This window comes from Odocoileus virginianus, chromosome 23 (genome assembly GCF_023699985.2).
Source record: "Odocoileus virginianus isolate 20LAN1187 ecotype Illinois chromosome 23, Ovbor_1.2, whole genome shotgun sequence".
Lineage (NCBI taxonomy): Eukaryota > Metazoa > Chordata > Mammalia > Artiodactyla > Cervidae > Odocoileus > Odocoileus virginianus.
In genome coordinates this window covers 31,056,550-31,083,157 of record NC_069696.1, presented here as the reverse complement: position 1 = coordinate 31,083,157, position 26,608 = coordinate 31,056,550, and the positions used below count along the sequence as shown (strand labels likewise).

At 39.8% G+C, this 26,608-nt stretch overlaps 1 protein-coding gene across 1 annotated transcript in view; it reads right to left on the bottom strand.

Moving 5' to 3' along the window:
• The window catches only part of SSPN (sarcospan), a 44,957-nt gene extending 19,077 nt beyond the window's left edge, over positions 1-25,880 (bottom strand). Inside the window, exon 1 of the mRNA XM_020907342.2 lies at positions 25,362-25,880. Coding sequence (XP_020763001.2) covers positions 25,362-25,640 — 279 coding nt within the window. The 5' untranslated portion in view covers positions 25,641-25,880. The remainder of the gene's footprint in view (positions 1-25,361) is intronic.
• Positions 25,881-26,608: the final 728 nt, after the last annotated feature.

Genomic DNA, 26,608 nt, shown 5'->3' with positions numbered 1-26,608 from the left:
CCTCATTTTAGAGCCTGTAGCCTTAGTGTGTGTAGTCGATGGTTGGGGAGCATCTCTAAATCATCACAGTGTGATGTGGCACTCTGCTACTGTTGACAGGCACTGCCTGTGACACTCCAAGCCAGAGCAAAGCAAACATCCAATACTGGACCATCTCTCTAGCAGGGTGCTGGTAAGCGATTACCAGCTGCAGGAGTGGGAGCTGCTATTTGCAGCATTTGCTAATTTCCATGGTGCAAACACTGCTAACCAGTGCTGATTTAAAGCTACCAATGTGAAGTCACTGAGCACAGAGTTGGGAAGAGATGTACACAATCAGTTTTCACTAGCCCATCAGCTGTACCCTAGTGCACCCTACACCTCTACCACACTGTTTGTCCATCAGAGGTGCCCTAGAGCATCCTACACTCCCTACCACATTGTATGCCTCCTCTTTGGAAGCATCTGGTTACCAAGTGGGATTAGTTTATAACTAAAGAGCAAAGTTTGGCACGTAATGCAAAAAGCCAACTCACTGGAAAAGACCCTGATGCTGGGAAAGATTGAGGGCAGGAGGAGAAAGGGACGACAGAGGATGAGATGGTTGGATGGCATCACCGACTCAATGGACATGAGTTTGAGCAAGTTCTAGAAGATGGTGAAGGACAGGGAAGCCTGGCGTGCTGCAGTCCATGGGTTCACGGAGTCAGACATGACTGAGCAACTGAACAGAACAACAAAGAGTAAAGTTTGATACATTACTTTTTATTAGTTGTTTGGAATCACTGAAACTAACCTACAGAATCAGTATAAAGGTGCAATAGTATAAAGGTGCAGGGGAATAAGCCAGGGAGCAATCCTAGTACTCATTTCCTAATTTGTGAAAATGGAGTAAGAATTGTGGCAGTACAATCTCTGGGCTCTTGTTATTCATGACCACGCCAATGTAGGCATCAAACCCCAACTGAGTTGAGCTCAGCAGCTTTATTGTGGTAGGCACTAGGAAGAAGAGTAAGATAGGGTCTTTGTTTTTTTTTTTTTTTTTAGAAATTTACAGTTTCTACGTTGCACAGAAATTGAGGCATGGGAAAATTAATTGCCATGAAGAATGTCATTTGACCAGGATAGACCCAGTGTAAGAATGAGCAGCCCACAGCAACTCATTTAAACTGTTATTTCCTGATCGCTCATCAAAACCTCTCATGCTGGAACTTCCCTGGTGGTCCAGTAGTTAGGAATCTGCCTGACAATGCACAGGACCCAAGTTCCATCCCAGATCTGGGAAGATCCCACATGCCGAGGGACAACTAAGCCTGTGTGCCACAACTACTGAGCCCAAGATCTAGACCCCATGAGCCACAACTACTGAGCCCATAACTACTGAAGCCTATGCACCTATAACCTGTGCCCCACAATAAAAGCCGCCACCAAAATGAGAAGCCCGTGCACTGCAACTGGAGAGTAAGCCCCTGCTTCTGGCAACTAAAGCCCATGCACAGCAACAAAGACCCAGTGTAGCCCAAATTAATTAATTAACTCTCATGAGTTCCATAATGTAAGGAACATTGAATCAACTGTGATTTTTTTTTCCTGCTGTGCCTTAGTTTTTAAAGACAACAAAGTGTTTTCTGTTAATCAGATAGGCTGTAAATATGGTAGAATGATGAAGTTATCCACTCTCCACATTTGTTATTATTATTATTTTAAATTGTATTTTAAGGTAAAAACAAGATAAAAGGACTAAAAACTACTCTAATCAGATGAGATGAGAAAGGTAAAAGTAACTCCAAAGCATGGAACATCAAGTTGCAGTTCATTCAACAAGTGATTACTGCTTCTTTAGTTTTGTCGAAATCAAGTCTAGAACTATAATCAAGGAGACAGTGCTGCACAGTGGAACAAACGTGGACTTTAGAGTCTGTATCTTGACCTTGCCACTTTGCACCTAAAAGATCTTGAACAAAATTACAGCTTCTTAGCCTTGGTTTTGTTATCTGTGAGATGGAAACAATACTGCCTTCTTTTGATGGTCAATTAAAGAATTAATGATAATGTAAGTAAGGGGCCTAGGATAATATCTTAACAAATGGATAATAACTTCTAGTGGTTACTACCATAATTATTATTGCAATTAGAGTCACTCATACATTTATTACAGTAAGCCAAACTTAGAGTATATTTCAGGGGTCAGAAATGTATTACCAATTTAAGCAGGTTTAGAACTGAAAACCCATGTACTGTCTTGGTTACAAATATCACACTATTTTTTATTAGCACCAGTGGATACTTGGTGCAATCTTTATGTAAGAAAAACTAATTAACAAGTCTAGATTGTTTGACATTTTAATGCTAATGTTGAGCAGTTTTATGTGCCAGGCATTAAACTAAGAACTCTTCGTAAATTATCCTCTTTGGTCTTCGTAAAATATCCTTGAGGTAGTTGCTGTTATTACCCCATTTTTATAGATGAGGAAACTAAAGTTCAGAGTGATTTTATGCTCAAGGTCATGTAGCAAATACAGAGCTCAAGGCTGTATGTGGTCAGGAGTACAGAGCCTGACTCTTAACCATTACACATCCTGGCTGCCTCTCTCTGGAGGACTCTAGACAGCCCTATAAGAGAAGGAGAGGTGCAGAGATTTAGAAAACATTCCATCATCTGCTCCTCTCCTTGTGGGAGGGCAGGAAGCCCTGCTCCTGAAGCATTGTGTAAAGATCAGTCTTTGAGATCCAGACTCTGTCTAAGCTGGGGGATGGGGACACAGACGTTGAGACTCAATCTCATCATGTATAAAACAAAGAAAATAAAACTTACTTTATAATTTTAGGATCATAAATAATGTGCCCAGAAGGGTAGTAGGTATTATTTTTTCCATTTCATATGACCTCAAACTGTGCCAGTGCAACTTACTCTGAAATTTGAGCTGAAATGAATGATATAAATAAATGTAGACCTCTATCACATCTTAGAAATAATCTCATTCTTTTCATTTAATAATGTTCACTGTGTACCTACCATGTGCTAGAAAGTCTTTGAGGCTCTGGAGATACTAGGGGCTCCAGAGGCTCTGGAGAGTTAAGAGAAGAGGCAAACATTGCTGCTTTGATAGAGTCAATGCTTTAAAGTGGAGAGGCAGACCTTAACAAGTGAATTAAGTAGAAATATAATGTGTTGGGGATTCCCTGATGGTCCAGTGTCTGAGACTCTGTGCTCCCAATGCAGGGGGACAGGGTTCAATCCCTGATCGGGGATTGAACAAGCCACAAGCCACAACTAAGGATTCTACATGCCGCAAATAAGATCTGGTGCAGCCAAATAAATAAATATATATATTTTAAAGAAATGTAATGTGTCAGTCATTGAGAAGAGCTATGGAAAGCATAGCACTTAACAATGGCTTCTTTTTCACACAAACATGACATATAGTAATCAGCAGTAAATAAATAAATCCTTAAAGTGATATGTTCTGCCTAAAAATGAATTGGTAATACCCAGCAATTCCTTAAGAAAAGATGGTAGACTCTGGGTTGTTTCTTATGAGAATCTCATTGATGATTATTCCAAGAAAATGTATCCACTCTAATTAGCTAAGACCTCAAAGGCTCCCAGAAAATGGACAACAGAGGATAACTACATAAAGGTTTAGAGCAAAATGGGCTGCATCTAAATGGCAGAAACTTGGGTCAGTATATCTTAGCTCTGGATCTGACAGATCGGGATTCAAAAGCCACCTCCATCACTTTTTAGCTTGCAGTCTCAGACAAGGTAACCTCTTTGAGCCTCAGTTGCATCATCTTGGGATGATAACCACAGTACCTACTTCATAAATGGCTGTGAAGATTATATAAGACAGCATGTGTAAAAGGTTTATTATAGTACCAGCATACACGAAGCAGTCAATACTTGTTTGTCAAATACATAAATGAATAAATGGATCCATTCATTGAGAGATTTCGGCTACTTTTGCTTTCATAGCAAAGACCTGCTTTTCAAAAATCTTTCTAATAATGTGACCTAAATAGCTTGCAAACACCTAAGAATTATAAGACCTCTTTCTCTATTTCTTTCTTTTGTGCTACAAATCTAAATATTTATGATGTACTACTCAGGAAGTGCCAATCCTGGTAACCATGCAGAGCTGTATATGTTTCTCTGATTACACTATTATAGTTTTACAAAGATAAGCATTTAATTTCTGAAAAAAATGCCATGCAGTTAAAAATATTTTCTATCCATAACAGATCCAAAATTAATGTTACTTTTTTTAAAAAGCAAAATTGTTTCAGCCGAACTTAGTGTGCAGATATTAATAGGAAGTTCCAAAAGTGATAGGCATGTAAAAGTAAAGGTTCCAAATTAACCAGAATTTATGGCAGAATTGAACATCAGGATGAAAGGAGAACACACTTATGGTCAATTAATCTACAATAGAGGCAAAAATATACAGTGGAGAAAAGAGTCTCTTCAATAAGTGGTGCCAGGAAAACTGGACAGCTCCATGTAAAAGAATCAAATTAGAATACCCTCTAACACTGCATACAAAAATAAACTGAAAATGGATTAAAGACCTAAATGTAGACCAGAAACCATAAAACTCCTAGAGGAAAACATAGGCAGAACACTCTTTGACATAAATCATAGCAATATTTTTTTGGATCTGTCTCCTAAAGCAAAAAAAAAATAAAAGCAAAAACAAACAAATAGAACCTAATCAAACTTAAAACTTTTGCACAGCAAGGAAACCACTGACAAAATGAAAAGGCAACCTGCTTAATGGGAGAAAATACTTGCAAATGATATGACCAATAAGGGATTAATGTGAAAATGTATAAACAGCTCATACAACTTAACACTAAAAAAAAAATTTAAAAATGGGCAGAAGACCTAAATAGACATTTTTCCAAAGAGGAAATGCAGATAGCCAACAGGCACATTAAAAGATGCTCAACGTGGCTAGTCATCAGGGGAATGCAAATCAAAACCACAATGATGTATCACCTCACACCTGTCAGAATGGTTCTCATCAAAGAGAACACAGATAACAAATGTTAGCAAAGATATGGACAAAAGGGAACTCTCCTACACTGTTGGTGGGAATGTAAATTGACGCAGTCATCACAGAAAACAGTTTGTAGGTTCCTAAAAACAGAACTACCATATGATAAAGCAATTCCACTCCCAGGTATATACACATGAAAAAAAGAAAAACATAATTTGAAAAGATACATGAACCCCAATGTTCATAGCAGCAATATTTTCAAAACAGGCCAGACATGGAAGCAACCTAAGTGTCCATCAACAGATAAATGGATAAAGCAGATGTGATATATATATATGTGACATATATGATAGTGATATATATGATCTATATATGAAGATGTGATATATATATATATATCATATATACATATATAATGGAATACTACTCAGCCATAAAAAAGAATGAAATTTTGCCATTTGCAGTAATATGGATAGACTTGGAAGGTATTATACTAAGTGAATTAAGTCAGGCAGAGAAAGACAAATACTATAAGCACTTATATGCGGAATCTAAATACAATAAATGAGTGAACACAACAAAAGGGAAGCAAACCTACAGATATAGAGAACAAACTACTGGTTACCAGTGGTGAGATGGGGAGAGGGCAATATAGGGGTAGGAGATTAAAATGTACACACAATTTTGTATAAAATAACATACGATATATTGTATAACACGGGAAATATAGCTAATATTTTATAATAATCATAAATGGAATATAACCTTTAAAAATTATGAATCACTGTATTTTATACCTATAACATATAATCACCTATACTTCAATTTAAAAATTCCAACAAGAATAAAAAAAGATGAGGGGGCAAACTGTAACTATCTGTCTCTAAACACTACAAATATAACTGTATAAGCATTAAAACATAGCACACTAATTATAATTTTGAAAAAAAATTTTTATTGGTTTTTATTAAACTAAGCTGGTGGCGCTTGAGGTAAAGAACCTGCCTGCCAATGCAGGAGACATAAGAGACCTGTGTTCGATCTCTGAATTGGGAAGATCCCTGGAGGAGGGTACTCCAGTATTCTTGCCTGGGAAACCCATGGACAGAGGAGCCTGGCAGGCTGTGGTCCATAGGGTTGCAAAGAGTCAGACAGGACTGAAGCAATTTAGCACACAAAATGGCAGCTTCTTTTCTACTACAAATAAAGCTATAGCTAGCAACAACTGTGCTGACTTTATTTTGGGGGGCTCCAAAATCACTGCAGATGGTGATTGCAGCCATGAAATTAAAAGACGCTTACTCCTTGGAAGGAAAGTTATAACCAACCTAGATAGCATATTAAAAAGCAGAGAGATTACTTTGCCAACAAAGGTCCATCTAGTCAAGGCTATGGTTTTTCCAGTGGTCATGTATGGATGTGAGAGTTGGACTATAAAGAAAGCTGAGCACTGAAGAATTGATGTTTTTGAACTGTGGTGTTGGAGAAGACTCTTGAGAGTCCCTTGGACTGCAAGGAGATCCAACAAGTCCATCCTAAAGGAGATCAGTCCTGGGTGTTCATTGGAGGGACTGATGTTGAAGCTGAAACTCCAATACTTTGGCCACCTGATGCGGAGAGCTGACTCATTGGAAAAGACCCTGATGCTGGGAAAGATTGAGGGCAGGAGAAGGGGACGACAGAGGGGGAGATGGTTGGATGGCATCACTGACTCAATGGACATGGGTTTGGGTGGACTCTGGGAGTTAGTGATGGTCAGGGAGGCCTGGCATGCTACGGTTCATGGGGTTGCAAAGAGTTGGACACGACTGAGCAACTGAGCTGAACTGAACAACAACTTTTTATAGCTAGTAAGTTTTGCTAAGGAGTGTTTTATTTGGCTTACATATATTAGGAAGATACTCAATGCCTTTCCACTAGCCTTAGGAATCTACAACCCCAGAATTTCATTGCTCTGCTCTTGTTATTTTCATTTTTCCATTACAGTAAAATTTGCCAATGAAGAGATGTAGAAAAGAAATACTCTCTTCATCTAAGGATTAAGTTCCACCTGGCTCAGGAAGAGTTTGGGTTATGACACACATCCCCATTTGTGCATTTCTACGTATTTCTTGGAGGGAACAATTTGTAATCTTTAGTTTGCAAGTAAGATTATTTTTACAAGAAGCTGATAAAGATCCAGGTCAAAATTTCTCAGCAAAGAGGTAATTCTAGATGATGAATTCTCTCAGAGAAAATTATTTCTTTGCAGAGCCTAAAGAGAGACGACACTAGCTGAACCACACCTGAGCTGAGCTCACCTGTAACATCTCAGTCTTTTTCTCTCCCTTTGTTACTATCATTGTCTTCTTGCCTGAGGAGTTGCTACCTGACAGATCTATGTCTGAATTGCTGTAATTCTATGGACTTTTCATCTATGAGTTTGCAAAGACATTCCAATCGAAGCAAAATGAATGATTTATATGCTAATAAATTGAAAACAGCAGGTCTATCATCACCTAGAACTTTCTTTAATCTAGATCGCTTTGGAAAATAAATTGTAGAAGTAAAATTTCTAAGAATTTATGAGACATTTCTTCAGGAAATTATTGCTCTTGCCATTGCCAGCAATGAGAGTGGATTCAACTGATTTGTTGTGATAAAAGATCTGATTGCCTGGCCAAGAAATATGAAGTGTTAAGAAGCACATACCAGACTGAAGCCCTTTGTTTGGTAAAATATATCCTTTCTAATTCCAAGTAATGGGTTTTATCATGATTTGAAGCTATCCAATAACCAGAATTTTATATCTATATCTGTGTTTATTTTGATATTAATATAGCTACATATCTTTATAAATCTCTTATATACAGAAAGATTATATATATGTATAATTCATGATAGGTCAATTTTATACACGTGTTTAGAAAAAATTTTTAACCAATGTTGCATTCTACTTGGCACTGCTGTGGAGTTTAGCCAGATCTGTTGAATCAACACAGAAAAAGTGGAGAGGACAATGTGCTTGTTAGTGACTACCCTATTTCTTAACACACATTGTGCTATGCAGATGTTTGCTTATATCTCCTATGTTGCTTTAGAAGATGTTAGAAAACTATCCTGATGGGACTGATAAAGATGAGTTGGAACCTGTGACCAGCAGCTGGATGAAGGGAGACTGAATCCTCCAAATCCTATAGATATAGTGTGCTTTCCTTGATGTTCCTGCCAAAATAAGGTTGGAAAGCTAGGGAGATCTGCAAGAGATGTGTCAGAACAAAGCTGCTACAATTTATAAGTTTCAGAAACCTAGCTTGCAAATGACTGCAAATTAGCTCATAATTTTAAACCAAAGAATCTCACAACTGTTTCATCAAATCACTTACAGAAAACTGAGAGAAAAATCCGACAACTATCCTGTGCATGACTTGTCAAGCAGACATTCAAGTAGAGTCCATTTAGTTTGGGTCCTATTTTCATACTGCAATGCAGATTTTCACATCTATGCCAAGATAAATCTTTCATAGGAACTGCTGAGAGCTTTGCAATTACACCCTCAAAAAACTGAATAAGCACAGGGGACTTCCCTGGTGGTCCAGTGTCTAAGACTTTGCACTCCCCTGCAGAGGATTGGAGTTTGATCCTTGGTCAAGGAACTAGATCCCACATGTTGTGGGACAACAAAGCCCATAAGCTGCAACTAGAGAGGCCCACACATTGCAACTACTGAGCTCACGTGCTTTTGAGCCCACATGCCACAACTACAGAGAAGCTCCTGCATGCCGCAACAAGACCCAACACAGCCAAAAATAAACGAAGTCTGTAAATGACATTAAAACCTTTTAAAAAAAGATTGAGTAAGCATGAACAGCAAAATTGTGGAGCAATAAAGTTACTTCTTTATCATCCTGGTATAGTACTCCTCCCTACATCATTTTGAATCCAGTATATTCAGTCTTCAAACTCTGTTCAAAGATCCTCTATACTCATTGCCCACTTTGTATACTTCAGCTCTTTTATTCCCCAAGCAAGGTAATAAGAAAAAAAATTACCCCATTTTATAGAATATTGTAACTTAGGTTAAGAAACTTGCAAAAAAAATCCAAAGAAAAAATTTTTAAAGCATTAAGAGGTTTCACTTTTACATAGTATTAAGGATAAAATAATAAGAAACTTCTCTCTATAAAACACTTTCAAATGCATTGAGCTTCTTACAGGCTAACAGATGGAACTAAGACCATGGCATAAACGTAGGCCCCCAAATGGCTACGGCCTTATAGGACTACAAAACAATTAACACAGTAGCACTGAAATTCATCAAGAAAATTGTTTTGTCTCAGTTGATGGTGTGGGGAAGAGATTTTGAGGGATTTTAATACTTGCACAGTCCTGAAACCCATGAAGATGAGAAAGTAGAAAGTAACATGAAAATGATCCTGAAAAAAAAGTTTTCTTTTTCAACAAATAAATTGTTAAGAGGGAGAGAGAGGGAGAGAAGGAAGAAAGGAAAAAGGCAAAGAGAGAAGACAAAGGAGAGAGAAAAGGTAAATCTTTGAGTAAAGGGGACGTAAAAAATATATGAACCAACTGCTGTTCATGAATTTTGTTGGGATCCTGATTTCAACAAACTGAAGAAAAATTCATGAGTTAATCAGGAGTGTTCAAACTCCGATTTCATCTTGTTAACTTGTTAGGTATGACTGCTATTTTGATTAGTTTTTAGTCTTCATCTTTTGACTTACTGGACTATTTATGGATGAAATTACATAATATCCAAGATTTACTTCAAAATAATCCAGTGTGTGATGTGTCGGTGTGGAGAAAGTGCCAGAATAGGCAAATAAAGCAGCATTGATCATCTTGTAATAATTACTAAAACTGGATGATGGAATCATAGGAATTCATTATACTATTTTATCTGCTTCTGAGTATGCTTGAAAATTTTCCACCATAAATAGGTAAATTTTTTTAAAAAGGCAGTTCTTGGATCATGATACCATTGGGACACTTGGCAAGGCAAACTGTCTGGAAAGGTTATACCACACCAAATTATCACATATAAAGCCTCTTAGAAAATGAACTCACAGACCACTTACACCAAACATATGAAGAACCAATTCATTAGCAAAGGCCAGCAACCACACACATATAAATGTGTATGTATGCACACACACACATTCTCTTTCTCTCCTCTCTGTTTTCCTCTTTCTCAGAATTAAACCCACATGAATTTCAAATAGCAGAACTAACAAATAGAGCCTATAAAAAAGTACATTCACTATATAACTATACTATTGGTTTACAAAATAATTTTATATTATATATGTGATTTGTAACTTTTTACATAACCATCTACTGTGAACATATTTGAATAAATAAACATTTTTCAAAGTACATTCAAAATAAACAGATGTAAAAGAAGGAATTGAAAATACAAATAAACAACAGAGCACTTTTGAAAATTCCAGGAACATATTAAAAAATCAATAAGAGCAAAATAGGAGCTCTAGAAATGAAAAATAAAATCATTGGAATTAAAAGCTCCTGGAAAAGTAAGAGGCAGATTAAATTCAACTGAAAAGGGGAATATTGAACTAGAGAATAGATATGAAATATGGCAAAATATGTGCCGAAATATGGCACAGAGGATACAGAGAGATGAAACTTAACAGAGAGGTTGAGAAATATGGAAAATAAAATAAGAATGTCGAAATACATCTAACAGCATTTCCAGCAAAATGACTAAAGAGAAGAGGGAGATAATATTTGGAAAAAATAAATAATGGCTCAATTTTTTTAATTAATGAAAGACACAAAAATCTTAGATTCAGGAAATACACAATAGAACCCATAGATAGGCATATTGTAGTTAAACTACAAAACCCCAAAGAGAGAAAATCAGAAAAGCAACCAGAGGAAAGGGGCATGTTATCTATAAAGGAAAAATAATTCTACACCAAACTGCTTAGCAGCAATAACTGAAGTCTGAAGACAATGAAATGGTATATTTTTTAATGGGAAAAAATAGCTGTTAACCTCAGACTAGTGAAATATTTTATAATCACTACCTTGTATGTAGTTATTAAGTAAACTAAAAATGTTTCATGAAAATGGGAAAATGAGGAGAAACATATTCATCTAACGTTGGGAAATTTGAATACATATCTCTCAGTGTGATATTCATATCAAGTTGAAAAAATATTAATAAAGATGTAGAAAATTAAACAACATGATTGAAAAGCTTGATTGTTAAATGAAATACAGATCCCTAATTTCAAAATGAGAGAATCCACATTTTTTCCAAGCTAAATGGAACATTTATAAAAAAAACTAGTCACATACTAGATCACAAAGTCTCACATGTTAAAGTATTGATAGTATGGAAAACACATGAAGTGAGCACAAAGCAGTTAATTTGAAATTAATAATCAAAAGATAACCAAAAAGGATATTAGAGAAAATTCAAATAAATGGTGAGATATTCTTTTCTCACACAGAAAGTACAAACTGAACGAAAATACAAAAGTATTTTTCTTGGAACATGAGAAGCCAAATCTAAAATATATACAGAAGAAAATACAGCTAAGACTCAGGACAATTTTGAAGGAGAGTAAGATAGGGGTAGGGATTCCCAAGCGGTGCAGTGGTAAAGAATTTGCCTGCCAATGCAGGAAACACAGGAGACACACATTCGATCCCTGTGTCAACAAGGTCCCCTGGAGTAGGAAATGGCAACCACTCCAGTATTCTTGCCCGGGGATTCCCATGGAGAGAGGAGCCTGATGGGCTATAGTTTATGGGGTCACGCAGAGTTGAACACTTCTGAGTGACTGAGCAAACATGCAGGGAAGAGTAGGGTGGATTTGCTTATGCCATCATCTTTACAGCAAGATGCATTATGGTGCTACTTTAATTTAGATAGTGTGATATCAACACAGTGACAGACAAATAAAACAACGAGATTGAAGAGAATCATAGATACACTCCTCAAATCTAATACGGAAACTTGGTAGATGATAAATGGAAATTGCAGATCAGTGTGAAAGGACTGATTATTGATGGTACTAAAATAATTAACACTCCAAAAATAAAATATGAACACTACCTCGCATCCATATGCAAAAAGTTAGACCATTTAAGGATAGAAATACAAAAGCACACCTTCAATAGTTTCAGAAAACACAAGAGAAGAATACCTTTTTGACCTTGAAGTAGGGGGAGATTTAAAATATATATATTTAAAATATATCAAATATTTAAAATATATCAAAGCATATACCATAAAAAGCTTACTATATATAAATGCATTAAAATTAAGTATTTTCCACAACAAAACCATCATAAACAAAAGTAAAAGAGATGATACCAACTAGGAGAAGATATTTGCAGCACCTAAAACCACAAACACTAAGTCACAATGATAATAAATCTTATAAAAGAAGTAAGAGAAAAACAACTCACAGAAAATATTCATTGAATAAATAAAGGGTAGAAAACACAATTAAGCAGTCAATAAACATATATGTTCAACTTCAGTAGTAATCAGAAAAATACAAATTAAAATAAGATATTATTGCACACTAATAAGATAGGCAAAAACTAAAATTATCTGCTACTTGGCCATAAAAAATAATGAAATTTTGTCATTTGCAACCAAATAAATGAACTTGAACAACATTATGCAAAGTGAAATAAATCAAACAGAAGAAGACAAAGGACAAATACTGTATGATATTGCTTTTATGTGGAATCTAACAAATACAACAAACTAATGTATATAACAAAAAAGAAGCGGACTCATAGAACAACCTAGCGTTTATCAGAGTTGAGGGAGGAGCAATATAAGAAGACGGGCAATGTTTACTGCAGCACTATTTACAAAAGCTAGGACAGGGGAGCAACTTAAACATCCACTGACAGATGGATAAAGAAAGAAGCAATGGTACATATATACAATGGACTACTACTCAGCCATAAAAAGGAATATATTTGAGTCATTTCTAATCAGGTGGATGAACCTAGAGCCTATTATACGAAGTGAAGTAAGTCAGAAAGAGAAAAACAAATAAAGGGGGGATGAGAAGCACAAAATATTGGATGTACAATAGGCTCAAGGATGTTGCACAACCTAGGCAATATAGACAATATTTTGTAGTAACTGCAAATGGAAAGAAACTTTTAAAAACTGCACTAAAATTTGTTAATTAAAAAATAAAAGGTTTTTTTTTTAAGTTAAAATTGTCTGGAAGTAACAAAATTTGGCATGTATATAGAACAGTGGGTGGGACTTCTGACTTACTGGGAGTGTAAATCTACACAACTTCAGGTTTGCAGTACTGATTTGGCAATATCTAAAAAGTTGAAAATGTCTGTATCTGAAGACACAATAATAGGAATATTCTTTAAAAACTTTGAAATGTATGTGTAAAGAGCCATGGAACAGAACGTCCACTATGTCACTGTGTGTAATTGCAAGGAAAAAATTCTCTTTTGAAAGCAACCTAAATTTTCATTAACAGGAAAATGAGTAAATTAATTGCTGCATACTTGTATAATGAAATATAGCAAAAATGAATGAATGATATCCATGAGTTATTATAAATAAATCTCAAAAACAATATTGAAAAATGATATTTGCTACCATTTATATAAAATTTAAAACAGAAAATAATTGTTGATTATGAATCTATACATTAAAAAGTATGAAAACATGCATAGTCATGATAAATACCAAATTCAAGACATAATCAATAGATACCTCTGGAGAAGGAGGGTGAGATAGGAGAGTGTGATTAAGAAAGGAAAGAGGCAACTTCAATGTATTGCAGTGTTTTCTTTCTTAACAAAATGAAAACAATTATGACAAAATATTAGAACTTGAGGAATCGATAGGAAGTTGCTTTATTATTTTGTCTATGTTATTATATGGGATTCCCAGGAGGTGCTAGTGGTAAACAACCTTCTGGCCAAAGCAGGAGCTGTAAAGTGATGAGAGTTTGATCCCTGGGTTGGAAATATCCCCTGGAGGGGGGCATGGTAACCCACTCCAGTATTCTTGTCTGGAGGATCCCATGGACAGAGGAGCCTGGTAGGCTACAGTCCATAGCGTTGCAAAGAGTCTGACATGACTGAAGCGACTTACCATATATACATGCATGCTATTATACAGTTATACCTTTTCACAGTTAAAATCGTAGGATTGTATAGAACTGGCCATACTTGTTCAAACCCACACAAAAATAAAAATAGCCTAAATTTATTTGAACATGGTAGAGCTGGGATTGTACCCACATTTGTTTTATTCCAAAACTAGAGCCCCTCTTACAATCTCAGGCCGCTCTCCTTGTCTTTTTTGATTCTTCTCAGACAGGATTAATCACACCTTCCTCTGGGCCACTTTGGTCAAACACTTGGTTTCTAAACTTACTGCAGTTGACTGTATGTGTGTGTGCATGTGTGTGTGTGTGTGTGTATTCCCCCACACACAGCTCCTGGCGGCAACGTGTATGGCATATGGAAAGACACAGCGAGAATGGCTAAATGTGAAAGGTTTCTGTTTTACAAGTCAGTAATCTTTCTTTAGGGCTTCTCAGGTGCCTTAGTGGTACAGAACCCAACTGCAATGCAGGAGATGCAGGTTCAATTCCTGGGTGGGAAAGATCCCCTGGAGGTGGGCATGGAAACCCACTCCAGTATTCTTGCCTGAAGAATCCCAGGGACAGAGAAGCCTGGCAGGATACAGTCCATGGAGTCGTAAAAGAGTCGGACATGACTTAGCGACTAAACAACAATCTTTTTTTTTTATAGGTTTCTGTTCTGTTGCTTTTCAACCACCTACCTCACTCTGGTGGTGACTTACCAGAAGCTAATCATCAATAGGTTCTACAAATACATACTTTTGCAAAGTAATCTATTTCAAAGAATATAAGAGAAACTAAAATTGTGTTTCAGCATTTCTCATGAATTAACACAAGGGTTAGAAGTGCTACATATTTGTGGGAAAAATTAAGTACAGCTCATTTGTTCCACTTTGGGATTTTTCAAGTCCTCAGAAGCGAAAGTAATCTTATAAATGTGGATTTAGCCTACTCCAGAGGTAGAGAGAGGCTTCCCAGTTGGTATTAGTGGTAAAGAACCCATTTGCCAATGCAGGAGACATCAGAGACATGGGTTCAATCCCTGGGTTGGGAAGATGCCCTGAAGGAGGGCATGGCAATCTACTCCAGTATTCTTGCCTAGAGAATCCCATGGACAGAGGAGCCTGGCAGGCTATGGTCCATAGGGTTGCAAAGAATGGGACATGACTGAAGTGACTTGCACACACATGCAGAGGTATACAGTTTGACTGTATTTTATGATATAGGCATAATTAAGTAGGTTCTCAAATTAGGTCCCACTTGAGAAATGATTGCACATATAATTCTACATTAATACTCCTGGGCCCATCTCTCTAAAACAGCAGAATAAATGAAATTTGATGAAATGGTCCAGTATATAGGAATTATACAGTATATCAATACAAAGTCAATCATAACTGGAGCGTAAATGAGAGAACCATCCTGTACAGCCTTTAAAAAACATTATCAGGTGGCTTTTCTAATGAAGAGTAATTTTTACCAAAACAACGACAACAACAAAACAGGATCTAATGGAACAGCAAGTAATATATAGTAACATTACTTCTTTAAAATGTGTTTTGTCCTCTTCATCATGAAGAGGTCAGTGTCCCCAGGCAGCCTGTAGCCTCTCCCGCATTTCCTCTCTTCCCTTCCATGGCAACATGGGTTAGCAAGACACTGAGCTTTTTGTGATGTGTGTGTGAGGACAGGGAGAAGGGGGAGCAAGCCTTCAGGGAGGTCTCCAGGTGGAAAAATTCGTGACGCACTAGATTCGGTGACTGAATGAGAATTGTTTACCGACGGTTCTCGAACACAATAGTTACCGTTACCTTATGTCCATTTTAAAATTTTTTGTTTGGTCTCAGGGCCCTTAACTCTGAAACCCTCTCATTGTAGGCATCCCAGACAACTTATTCATGAAAGGTTACGTGACAAAGCCAGCCTGAGTGGTTTGATCTGTCTGTTTCAGCATCTGAGTAGCCAGGCGCATGACAGACATGCACAAACTTTCTGAACGTGGAACGTGTACACTAAAATGGTCAAATTCTGCCTTTCATTTGTAGGCAGTCATGGAGAAGTTATTTTGCTTCAATTATGAAGTGTCCACCTTACAGAGACCTAGCTTGCCCTTTCACTGCCTCCGATGCTACACCCCTCCACTGAGACAGGAGAGATTTTCTTCCTGGGTTCTTCTCCCTGCATCCTCCACCCTCCACCAGAAAGGATGAAGGCTGAAACGCTATTTCCCTTATCTGAGAAAATGCCTCCTTCATACTTTTCCTGGCAGAGCTAAATGGCATGGCTAACAGCCTGATATGTGTGCCACACCTGATACTTTAGAAGGAAGCTGGTAAGTGTTATTTTTTCCCTTAGTAATAAAGCAAAAATCCATTCCCTAGTCAGGGTCTAGCTAACACATTAGCGATTCCCTTTTTTTTTTTTTCTTGTCACCTGTCATTATCTTCTACACAAGAGAGAGGCCTTGATAACAATCTATCTTAAAGGGATTTTAATGGCTTGTTACAGCGAATGCCGAATCAAACACTTTCAAAACAACAGTTGAGTGGGATGCCGCTAAAAGAGCCTCCTTGAGGTTTCCACAGCCTCTCCCAGCCAGGGAGAAGTTGCTCATTTCTGCAACAACAGAAGCAGGCCCAGCGAGCTTCTTCAGCAGAATGTGGGAATGCAATTTGTGAACAAACCATTTGCTTTCTAACAGCCACTTAGCCTCATGTCAGAGCGCAGGAAAGACAGCACTGAGACACTCAGATTCATGACTGTGTTAGGCTGTGGATGTGGCTCTAGCAACCTTAGATCAGAGAGCATCGACTGGAACCACGGCCCTGCCTGTGTTTACTACTCGTTTTGGACTGGGATTGGACCAAAAGGCGGTGTATCAGAAGGTTTTAGTCACTCCTCTAGTCTTTCTCTCTGGGGTGGTTGGGGTTTGTGCAGCACAGTTCAGGATTTCTAAGCTGGACAAACAGGATCAGATGAGAAGCCCTGTGCGTGAGTGTCCAGTCGCTTCAGTCTTGGGCAACTCTCTGAGACCCTATGAACTGTAGCCCGCCAGGCTCCTCTGTCCATGGGATTCTCCAGGCAAGAATACTGGACAGAGTTGCCATGCCCTCCTCCAGGGGATCTTCCCTACCCAGGGATCGAACTCACATCTCTTGTGTTTCCTGGATCACAGGCAGATTCTTTACCACTGAGCCACGGGGGAACCGGGGAGAAGCCCTGATGGCAGACCAAAGCAGGGGTCCAGCAGGGGCTGCGGGCTGGAGGCTTGTGACAGCATGAACCCCCAGGTGGGAGCACCCCTCGGGTTTTATTTTGACCCATTCTACAGAACAAAGACTGTTCACCTAATTTTCAAAATCATCATCAGAAAATGAAAGCATCAGCTGCATTATTACAAAGAAAGCATCAGCTGCATATTAAAAAGTATCAGCTGTATATTATTCGGGGAAAGGGCTGGCTTCCCTGAATTCTAGAAAGACCAAGCCTGAGATCACGGCTCCCAGAGGCCAGAGGGCTCATCCAATTGCTGAAAACCTGAGCATACCCCCAAGGCCGGGCTCAGCCTGCCGTCCTCATTTCCTTGCCTCAGAAGTCAGGGTGTCATGTAGCTAGATCCTGCCAGTGACTCACTCCTGGAGCAATAAGAAAAGTCGGAGATTTACTAAACGGTGAGTCCTAAGCTTTAAAGAACTGGGGGGACAAATGAAATGCCTAAGCTACCCTTAGAATTGTATGTACCACCTTAATCTACTTGATTTTTATTTTTACTGAAATTTGACACACACACACCAAAAAAACCAACTAGTAAAATGCCTTGAAAATACCTTCCTCCATGTTTCACTACTGGCATGAACCTCAGTCATGCCACCTCACAGACTGCCAATTGTCAGCTAATTGGCTCACAATATTCAAACTTCTAGATGTTCCATGAAAGCCATAGGATCTTCATGAAAAAGATGAGAAGACACATTTATGAACCACTGGGGTGGCTGCACAAGTGGATATTCCTCACTGAAAGGGCTATGGATTGAATTATGCCCCCCTCCACCCAATTCCTATGTTTAATCCTTAATCCTCAATGTGACTGTATTTGGAGATAGGGCTTTTAGGAGGTAATTAGGGTAGAAGAAGTTATAAGGTGAGGTCCTAATCCTACAGGACTGGTGATCTTAGAAGAAGAGGAAGAGAAAGATCCCCTGTTCTATCTTCATACTTCCATCAAGGAACGGCCACATGAGCACATAGCAAGTAAGAGGCCATCTGCAAGCTAGGGAGAGAGCTCCTCACCAGAACCCCCCACGTGCTGGGGCAGACTAAGACAGAAAGGAAAATGTATTTTAGTTATTGCTGTACATGTAAGTTCACACATATAAATTTTAAAATCTATAGGGGTGATCAAGTGAGTTGCCTTGCTCAGGCTTCTGACTGCTACTCCTGCCAAGTTTTATCTCACACACTGGGATCTGAGGCAGCATCCAAACCATGTGAAGGAGGACATGCCTCTAAGATATGCTTTCATACAGTTGCAAATACTGTTCCCAACATCCATATTTTAAAAGAAGTTCCCCGGGAAGACCCAGAGGGATCAGGTGGAGAGGGAGGTGGGAGGGGGGACCGGGATGGGGAATACATGTAAATCCGTGGCTAATTCATTTCAATGTATGACAAAAACCACTGCAATGATGTAAAGTAATTAGCCTCCAACTAATAAAAATAAATGGAAAAAAAAATTAAAAAAATAAAAGAAGTTCCCCTTCGGCTTATAAACCCATTGTATGAAACCTAGACTTGAATATTTACAGCAAGTAGTAACTAGACGGTTAAATATGTCATCACAAGGTTTCACGCAACTCTGGATTTTGATGGGCTCTTTCGAGTCCTGGTTTGCCAGGACCTAAGTCCTAAAAGTGAACTATGCTTTGCAGTGAAATGGTGTCTAATTACAGTGTAACGAGTGGATCCCACCCTTGTTCTACAGTAACACAGAAACACACGCGCGCAGTGAATCCTTCACATACCTTTGTGTGTATCCTTTAATGTTACCTTTGTGTGTATCCTTTAATGTTACCTTTGTGTGTAGCCTTTAATGTTGATGGCAGTCCTGCAGGGCGCAATACGGGAGAGTGGGCCCAGGTAAAGAACACCCTCAATAGAAACGTCATGGGCAAGGCTAATTGCAAGAAAACGTCTAGAAAACATCGATTTCCTCAGACCAAATTGAAAGTAGACATCATAATGGCAACCTATGAAACTATTAGATCAAATATTAGGAAAACCTATACTACTGCTTTCTTTGGAAAAAGGTAAGGTTGCAAATACTGACATCTACCATTCAGCCACATCAATCTCACTTTGTCTTAATTTATTCAAATTAGGGGAATGCAAAATATATCATGTGACTTCTTGTCTCTTTTTTAAATCCTGCAGTCATCTTATAACCTGAAATAAAATATCTCAAAAATGCTAAGTTAACATACTCTGAATATTTCTGAAACGCAAGAGCCCAAAATGGAGTAATTAGACACTCCTTATTATTACTTCTCGGTGTTTTTCAGCATTATCAATAAACTTAAAATTCTCTATTTTGGAAAACACATCTGTAGGTCATTTTTTCAAACCATAGTTTAAAGTGGATATATACAAGTTCAAACAGAAACTCTAATAATAAGTGTGGAATACAGTTCAATTCAACACACATTGGCTACCGTCATGTGTCAGAATACATAATGGCCCCATGGACACCTAATACACTTAAAGAGAATTACCTCCTTTACTTTTTATTTGATCATCCCCAAAGCCTATGCAGGGCTTCCCAGGTGGCACAGTGGTAAAGAATCCACCTGCCAATGTAGGAGACACAAGAGACATGGGTTCGATCCCTGGGTCAGGAAGATCACCTGGAGAAAGGAATGGCAACCCACCCCAGTATTCTTGCCTGGAGAATCCCAGGGACAGGGGAGCCTGGTGTGCTGCTGTCCATGGGGTCGCACAGAGTCAGACACAACTGAAGTAACTTAGCAGCAGCAGGACTCTTTAATTAGTATAATTCATAAGTTTTATGAATGATATTAAAGAAAAACAACATTCTTCCCTAAAAGCCCTTTTCTTAAACTTTCTAAAGTGACTCATGAAATAAATGACCCAATCAAAAATGAGCCAAAGAACTGAACAGACACTTCTCCAAGGAAGACATACAGATGGCACAAAAACACATGAAAAGATGCTCAACATCACTCATTATCAGAGAAATGCAAATCAAAACCACAATGAGGTACCATTACACGCCAGTCAGGATGGCTGCTATCCAAAAGCCTACAAGCAAAAAATGCTGGAGAGGGTGTGGAGAAAAGGGAACCCTCTTACACTGTTGGTGGGAATGCAAATTAGTACAGCCACTATGGAAAACAGTGTGAAGATTTCTTAAAAAGCTGGAAATAGAACTGCCATATGACCCAGCAATCCCACTTCTGGGCATACACACCAAGGAAACCAGATCTGAAAGAGACACGTGCACCCCAATGTTCATCGCAGCACTGTTTATAATAGCCAGGACATGGAAGCAACATGGAAGCCATTATTACTCATGGAAGCAACCTAGATGCCCATCAGCAGATGAATGGATGAGGAAGCTGTGGAATATTACTCAGCCAATATTACTCATGGAATATTACTCAGCCATTAAAAAGAATTCATTTGAATCAGTTCTAATGAGATGGATGAAACTGGAGCCCATTATACAGAGCGAAGTAAGCCAGAAAGATAAAGACAATTACAGTATACTAACACACATATAAGGAATTTAGAAAGATGGAAACGATAACCCTATATGCAAAACAGAAAAAGAGACTCAGATGTGTAGAACAGACTTGTGGACTCTGGGAGAAGGCGAGGGTGGGATGTTTCGGGAGAACAGCATCAAAACACGTATATTATCTAGGGTGAAACAGATCACCAGCCCAGGTTGGGTGCATGAGATAAGTGCTCCGGCCTGGTACACTGGGAAGACCCAGAGGGATCGGGTGGAGAGGGAGGTGGGAGGGGGGACCGGGATGGGGAATACATGTAAATCCATGGCTAATTCATTTCAATGTATGACAAAGACCACTGCAATGATGTAATTAGCCTCCAACTAATAAAAATAAATGGAAAAAATAAATAAATAAAGTGATTCATGTAGTATATATCTCAGGGATTTTATTCCAGGTAGACAGGGATGGGAGGTGGGGTATGTGAGCAATGGAGCAAGAGTGAAGAAAACTAAAACCACAATAAGGTGAATAAATTCCCACTTTTCATGGGAATATTCCCTACAAGGGCCAAGAGACTAACAAATACTAAACATCCCCATTGGGATCAGAAGCAAGAGTTTGCTCTTAAATTGACTTCAGAGTAAAGATGCCAAAGCAAATAAATCACTGTAAGTGAAATACTCTGAAAGGTAAATGGACTTTGAAAATATTTGCGTAGGTTAAATTTTTTAATCGGAAGTATTCATTACTGTCAGATATGATAAGGACACATGTCCATCAGGATCTCGGGGGATCTCCTTCTAGTATATGATTCATTATTTTTAAACCAATACCTAGCTGGGCAGACATCCCCAACAAATGTTACTGAGTAAAGAAAAATAAGTCAAGATTCAAACATGTTAGGCTTCACCTAAACCAAAATCATATTAAGTAAAATGGAAGTAAAGGCCCCAATGTTCTCAAACTTCTTCAATCCACACAGCTTTTCATCAAGAATAATTCTGGAATGACGACAAACTCAAATGCCTATTCAACCTAGCTACTCAAGCCATTAATAGAATAAAATGCTGCGCAAACTTGTGTTTCCTAGGATCCCTTTCCCCTAGCCAAGTGCATCCTCAAAGACCCTGGTTCACTTTGCATTGTCCCTGTGAAGTGACTTGCAACCCTCAAGCTATGTAGAAAAAAATTTAAGAGAAGAATAGGACTCTTACAGGTTACATAGCCTCCACAGCAGCTCCATTCTTTTTCTTTCCTTTATGAGAATCTTTTGTAATTGAAGTAAAAAGACTTCAGTCATCTCTCTGATGGAGAGTGAGAGGGAGAGGTAAGTAAGAAATAAGTTGTTTTTCTAAAATTCCTCGACATAAATCTCAGATCAGAGAACACCAATGTCTTTTTTTTATAACTAGAATTTCACTGCATATACCTCAAGTCACCCAGATACTGGTCAGGAAGAAGTTGCTTAAATGAATTTATCCGTATACCTAGATTCTATCATGGGAATGGTGATACCCAAATCCCAAAGTAATGGGATAGCAAGCCTTGTGAAATGAAGGAAGTATCATGGTCAGAGGCAACCAATACAAACAGAAATAGAGGAGTGAAGCAGGTCAAGCTGTGGATGGGGAGGGTGCCTCAGCCTAGGTGCCCTGCTTGAATTCAGCATACCTTCCAGAAGCAGGTTTGACTCTGCCCTATTTCCAGGGAGTGTTGACCTGTACTTTGGTCTAGCATGTCTGCTAAACAGGGTAAACTTTCCAGTATTCCCTGGCAGATATACCAGGCCAGAATAACTCCCTGTCCCAAGGAAAAAATGACCCTGAGGAGGCCCTTTCCCCCCGCCCCCCCCAAATTAGTTTTTAGAAACTTCCAGAGAGATTCAGAAAGTATTTTCAGTTTTTCAGTTTAGTCGCTCAGTCGTGTCATTCAGAAAGTACCAGACTCAACTAATACCGCTAAGACTGCTAAGAGTAACTTGGCTGAGATCAGAGAAAGGTGAGATGGCCGAGCTGATACCTCCTCCTGTAGGGTTCAAACTGGTCTTGGAGATGGAGCAAGTCCAAAGGGACTGTTCTTCGTGATTAAGAGATAAAACAGAGCTACTGCTACTTCCAAGAGTGCTGCTACCAGTGACTGCTCCATGCTTCGCTAATAAAAAGCACACACTCACTGAACGTGTGTACCCCAAGTCAGGACTCTAGGTGTAAGAACATGTATTCACTTATCTATTATTCCTCAGGACAACTCTAAGAGGTAGGAATTATTATTAACATTTGGATTTCATCAATGAAGACACAGAAGCCTGGAAAAGTTAAAGGAACTTGCCTTAACTGAGTTACTCACTTAAGAGTTATTCAGCGAATAATGGTGAGGGGTGGGGGGCCAGGTTTGTCTCCAGGCAGAGTTCTGCTTCTGTACTTTACCATCCTGCCTCCTTGCCTTTTCTCTTCCTGAAAACTTGGAAGAGTGCCCCGGGACCAACCACAGACAGCCTGACAAGGACAAAAAGCATGGTGTCTGTGGGAGACGGGGACAAGTTGCCTGCAGCCTTGGCCCAGCTGGGTTGAATTTTTCCTCGCCAGGCTCCTCAGGGTCCCTCCTCACTTGTCTCAGGCCATTTCCACTAACTGCTCTGCGCTACATGTGCTCTCCGTTGAAAAGAGAAAGCTACAAATATCATCAGCACAGATACCACTACCAGAAAACGTCAAGTGAATCCCAGATCATAACCTGGAAAATTGGAAAGAAAAAAAAAAAACAGAACTGGCTATAGATAACGCTCTTTGCAATACACCCAAGGAACTTCCTGGGCAGCTAGGAACATGTGATGCTCCTACCAGGCACTCATGAAATTTCAGTTGCAAGGTTTGTACGCTACAGTCTTGAACATTAAGACAATTTTTTCCCAGCTAATCTGCTTTTTTGGTACTGGACTTTTTTTAAAGTTGGAGTAAAAAATGGATAGAAAACACATTGGCAAATAATATTCAAAACCACCACCATATGAGAAGTTTCATTCCTTTCTTCTATGAATTCGCCTAGCCTTAAAGAACAGACATATTTTCCCTCTGAGTCTGTTGACAGTCACTGAAGTTACTAAAATACCCAGTATATCTTAGTGAAAAGCTATTTTTAAAATCACTTGATTTAGAAAACTCCAATCATGATAATTTCATGGGACTTCTGAGTACACAAATTAAAAGTTTTAAATTACTCTGCAAGAATTTGAGAGTTCAAATACTCTTAATTAGAAAATACCGGCATCAATGCATATTTAATCAGGTGTTTTTAACATCTGTCCCTGATACAAAGTTATTTTGAGGGTTGTTTTGTGAGCTACGGTTCTTCTGGTCAGTAATTACGGTGAGGATGCCACGTGAGACCGGGAACCATAAACGTGGATCCTGGTCCCTCCTCGCTCTCCCATGCCTCACCTCTGGACGTTGAGAATGTCATTTAACTTCTCTTAGCCTGTTTTCTCATGTCCACAGATGAATGACAGTTCCAACCTCAAAGCACTGTTCCATAGACCAAATGAAATGATGCAGGTGGAAGAGATTTTAGTGACTCCGAGGCAATATCATATAGTATTAAAATTACAAACTAAATGTAGGAATGGCATGGCTTAGTGAGGAAAGCGCAAATGTATTCTGGAGCAAAGAGGTATCAACTTGGCTGATTTGCTAACTCATGACCTTGGTTCTCTCAGCTGAGAAATGGAAGGATAAGAACTATACCATAGACTGATGTGAGGATTAGAAATAATATGTAGGGCCTCTAGCAGGACAGGCCCAAGTAGGTGCTCAATAAATGGCACCCGTTTCGTATCAGCGAAAACGTTTAATTAAGTTGAAGTATGCTGTGTGCAAACACAACAGCTGAGCGGGGTTCTGCTTGGAACAGTACATCCATTAGCTGGGTCCCAAATAGACTCCCGCCTCGGCCAGCGCCCTGGGTTTATCCCACTTTAGACTCCAGTGGATTAAGGCTGTGCTTGCTATATTCGCATTTCCTGCCTTCCACCACTGTTTTCTAAAGCTTCCTAATGGAACCTTCGATTTAAAAAATAAAATCAACTCTACCCAATGGGGCAGGATTTTTCCCAACTTGCTTTCACAAGATGAACTTATTCACTTTTTTGCTAGTTCTGAAGGGAGGAGGGTGGTGTCCGCGGGGATAGGGGGAGGAAAGAGCCGAAGTGGATCTGCTGTTGTTACTGAGAATGTTCAACGTGACCAGAATGAGCAGCCTGGGCCTCGCCTCCCCAGCTCCAGCGCCCGAGGGTCAGGAGTGTCGGAGGCGTTCGGAGCCGCAAGCAGGACAAGGACACGAGCCCCGCCGCGCCGGGCCCGGGCAATCCCGGTCCGGCGGGCATCGGTCCCTGAGCGGGCGCGAGTTAGAGGCTTGTTGCCGGGGAAGGGCGCATGCAGGTGGGTTAGTGGTAACTCGACCATGCGGCGTGGCATTCCTGTCTGGCAAACGCGCTCAGGCAAAACAGACTCGATGCTTACAATGATCCCAGCCCAAAATGGAGTGTCTCTGACTAGCAGGGAGGAGCTGATGCCGGCCATGAGGAAGCCCACCACGGTCACGGCGATGCCCAGCGCCAGCTGCAGCAGCGCGAGCAGCAGCGGGAACCTGCAGCCGCAGCACGTCCGGGCCTCCTCCTCCCCGCTCTCCTTGGGGGCCCCCGCGTCCCTCTTCGGCCCCATGTCGTCGGGCCCCGCGGCGTCGGCGGCTGGCGGTCCCCCTTGGCTCCGCGCGCCGCGGCCGGGCCGCTCCCTGCCCATGGCGGCTGCGGGGGCGGCGGCGGCGGGGGCGGGTCGCGCCGGCCCGGCTCGGCGAGTTATGGAGGCTGAACAAATATGGAAAACATTTGGAGCCACTGGCCGAGCCTCCGAAGGCCACGGGGAGCCCGCGGCGGAGGGGGAGTCGAGGGGGGTCGCCAACTGCCAACGCACCGGGCAGGACGCAGCGCCCGCAGACTCCGGCAGGGTGGCCGGGCGCCTCCCAAACCCCGCGCTCTTTGGACAGGCCGCGTGCGCGCGCGCGTGCGTGTGTATGTGTGCGCACGTGGGGGATGTGCGTGCATCTGCGCGTCTGTGTGTGGTGTCTGTTTTCCCCACTTCAAACCCCAGGATTTTTTCGCTTTTGTTTTTGTTTTCTGAGAGGTGCAGTGCAAGGTGATGAATGTTTAAATCACTTGAGTTTAATTAGTAGACAATTTAATCCAAAAGAGGCGTGGATTAGGCTCCAAACTGTGGAGTCGTTTCCAGAAGTTAAATTGTTCCCTATTTTCCAACCAAGGCCTGGGCTCTTTCTTTTTAAAGTTCTGCGATCCCGCTGACAAATCAAGGCATTTTCCCATTGAGGTATTTGCTTTTGAAGTGACTGTTTATAGAGATCCTCGGCTAATTGGGAACTCTCTCACGTGTATTTGTTTTTAAAAGCCCCTTTAATCGTTTATGCAAAGTCCCCCGCCGGTCTTTGGGAATCTCCACAACCAACGTGCCTAGGGGGATTATTACACACCTTGAAGCTAGAGGATTTAATAACTCTGTCCACATTTGAGATATGTTTAACTCACCTACAAGTGTGCTAGAAAAGAAGGATGCTCAAGGTAGATTTGGTCCCTGTCTTAAGTCACCAAACAAATCAATAAAACCAATTATTCTTATTCCCACATAGCTCTCCTCAGTAGCACTTAGAGCAAACTTCAGTAAAACCACTAAGAAATGATCCCATCTCTTTGGAGTAT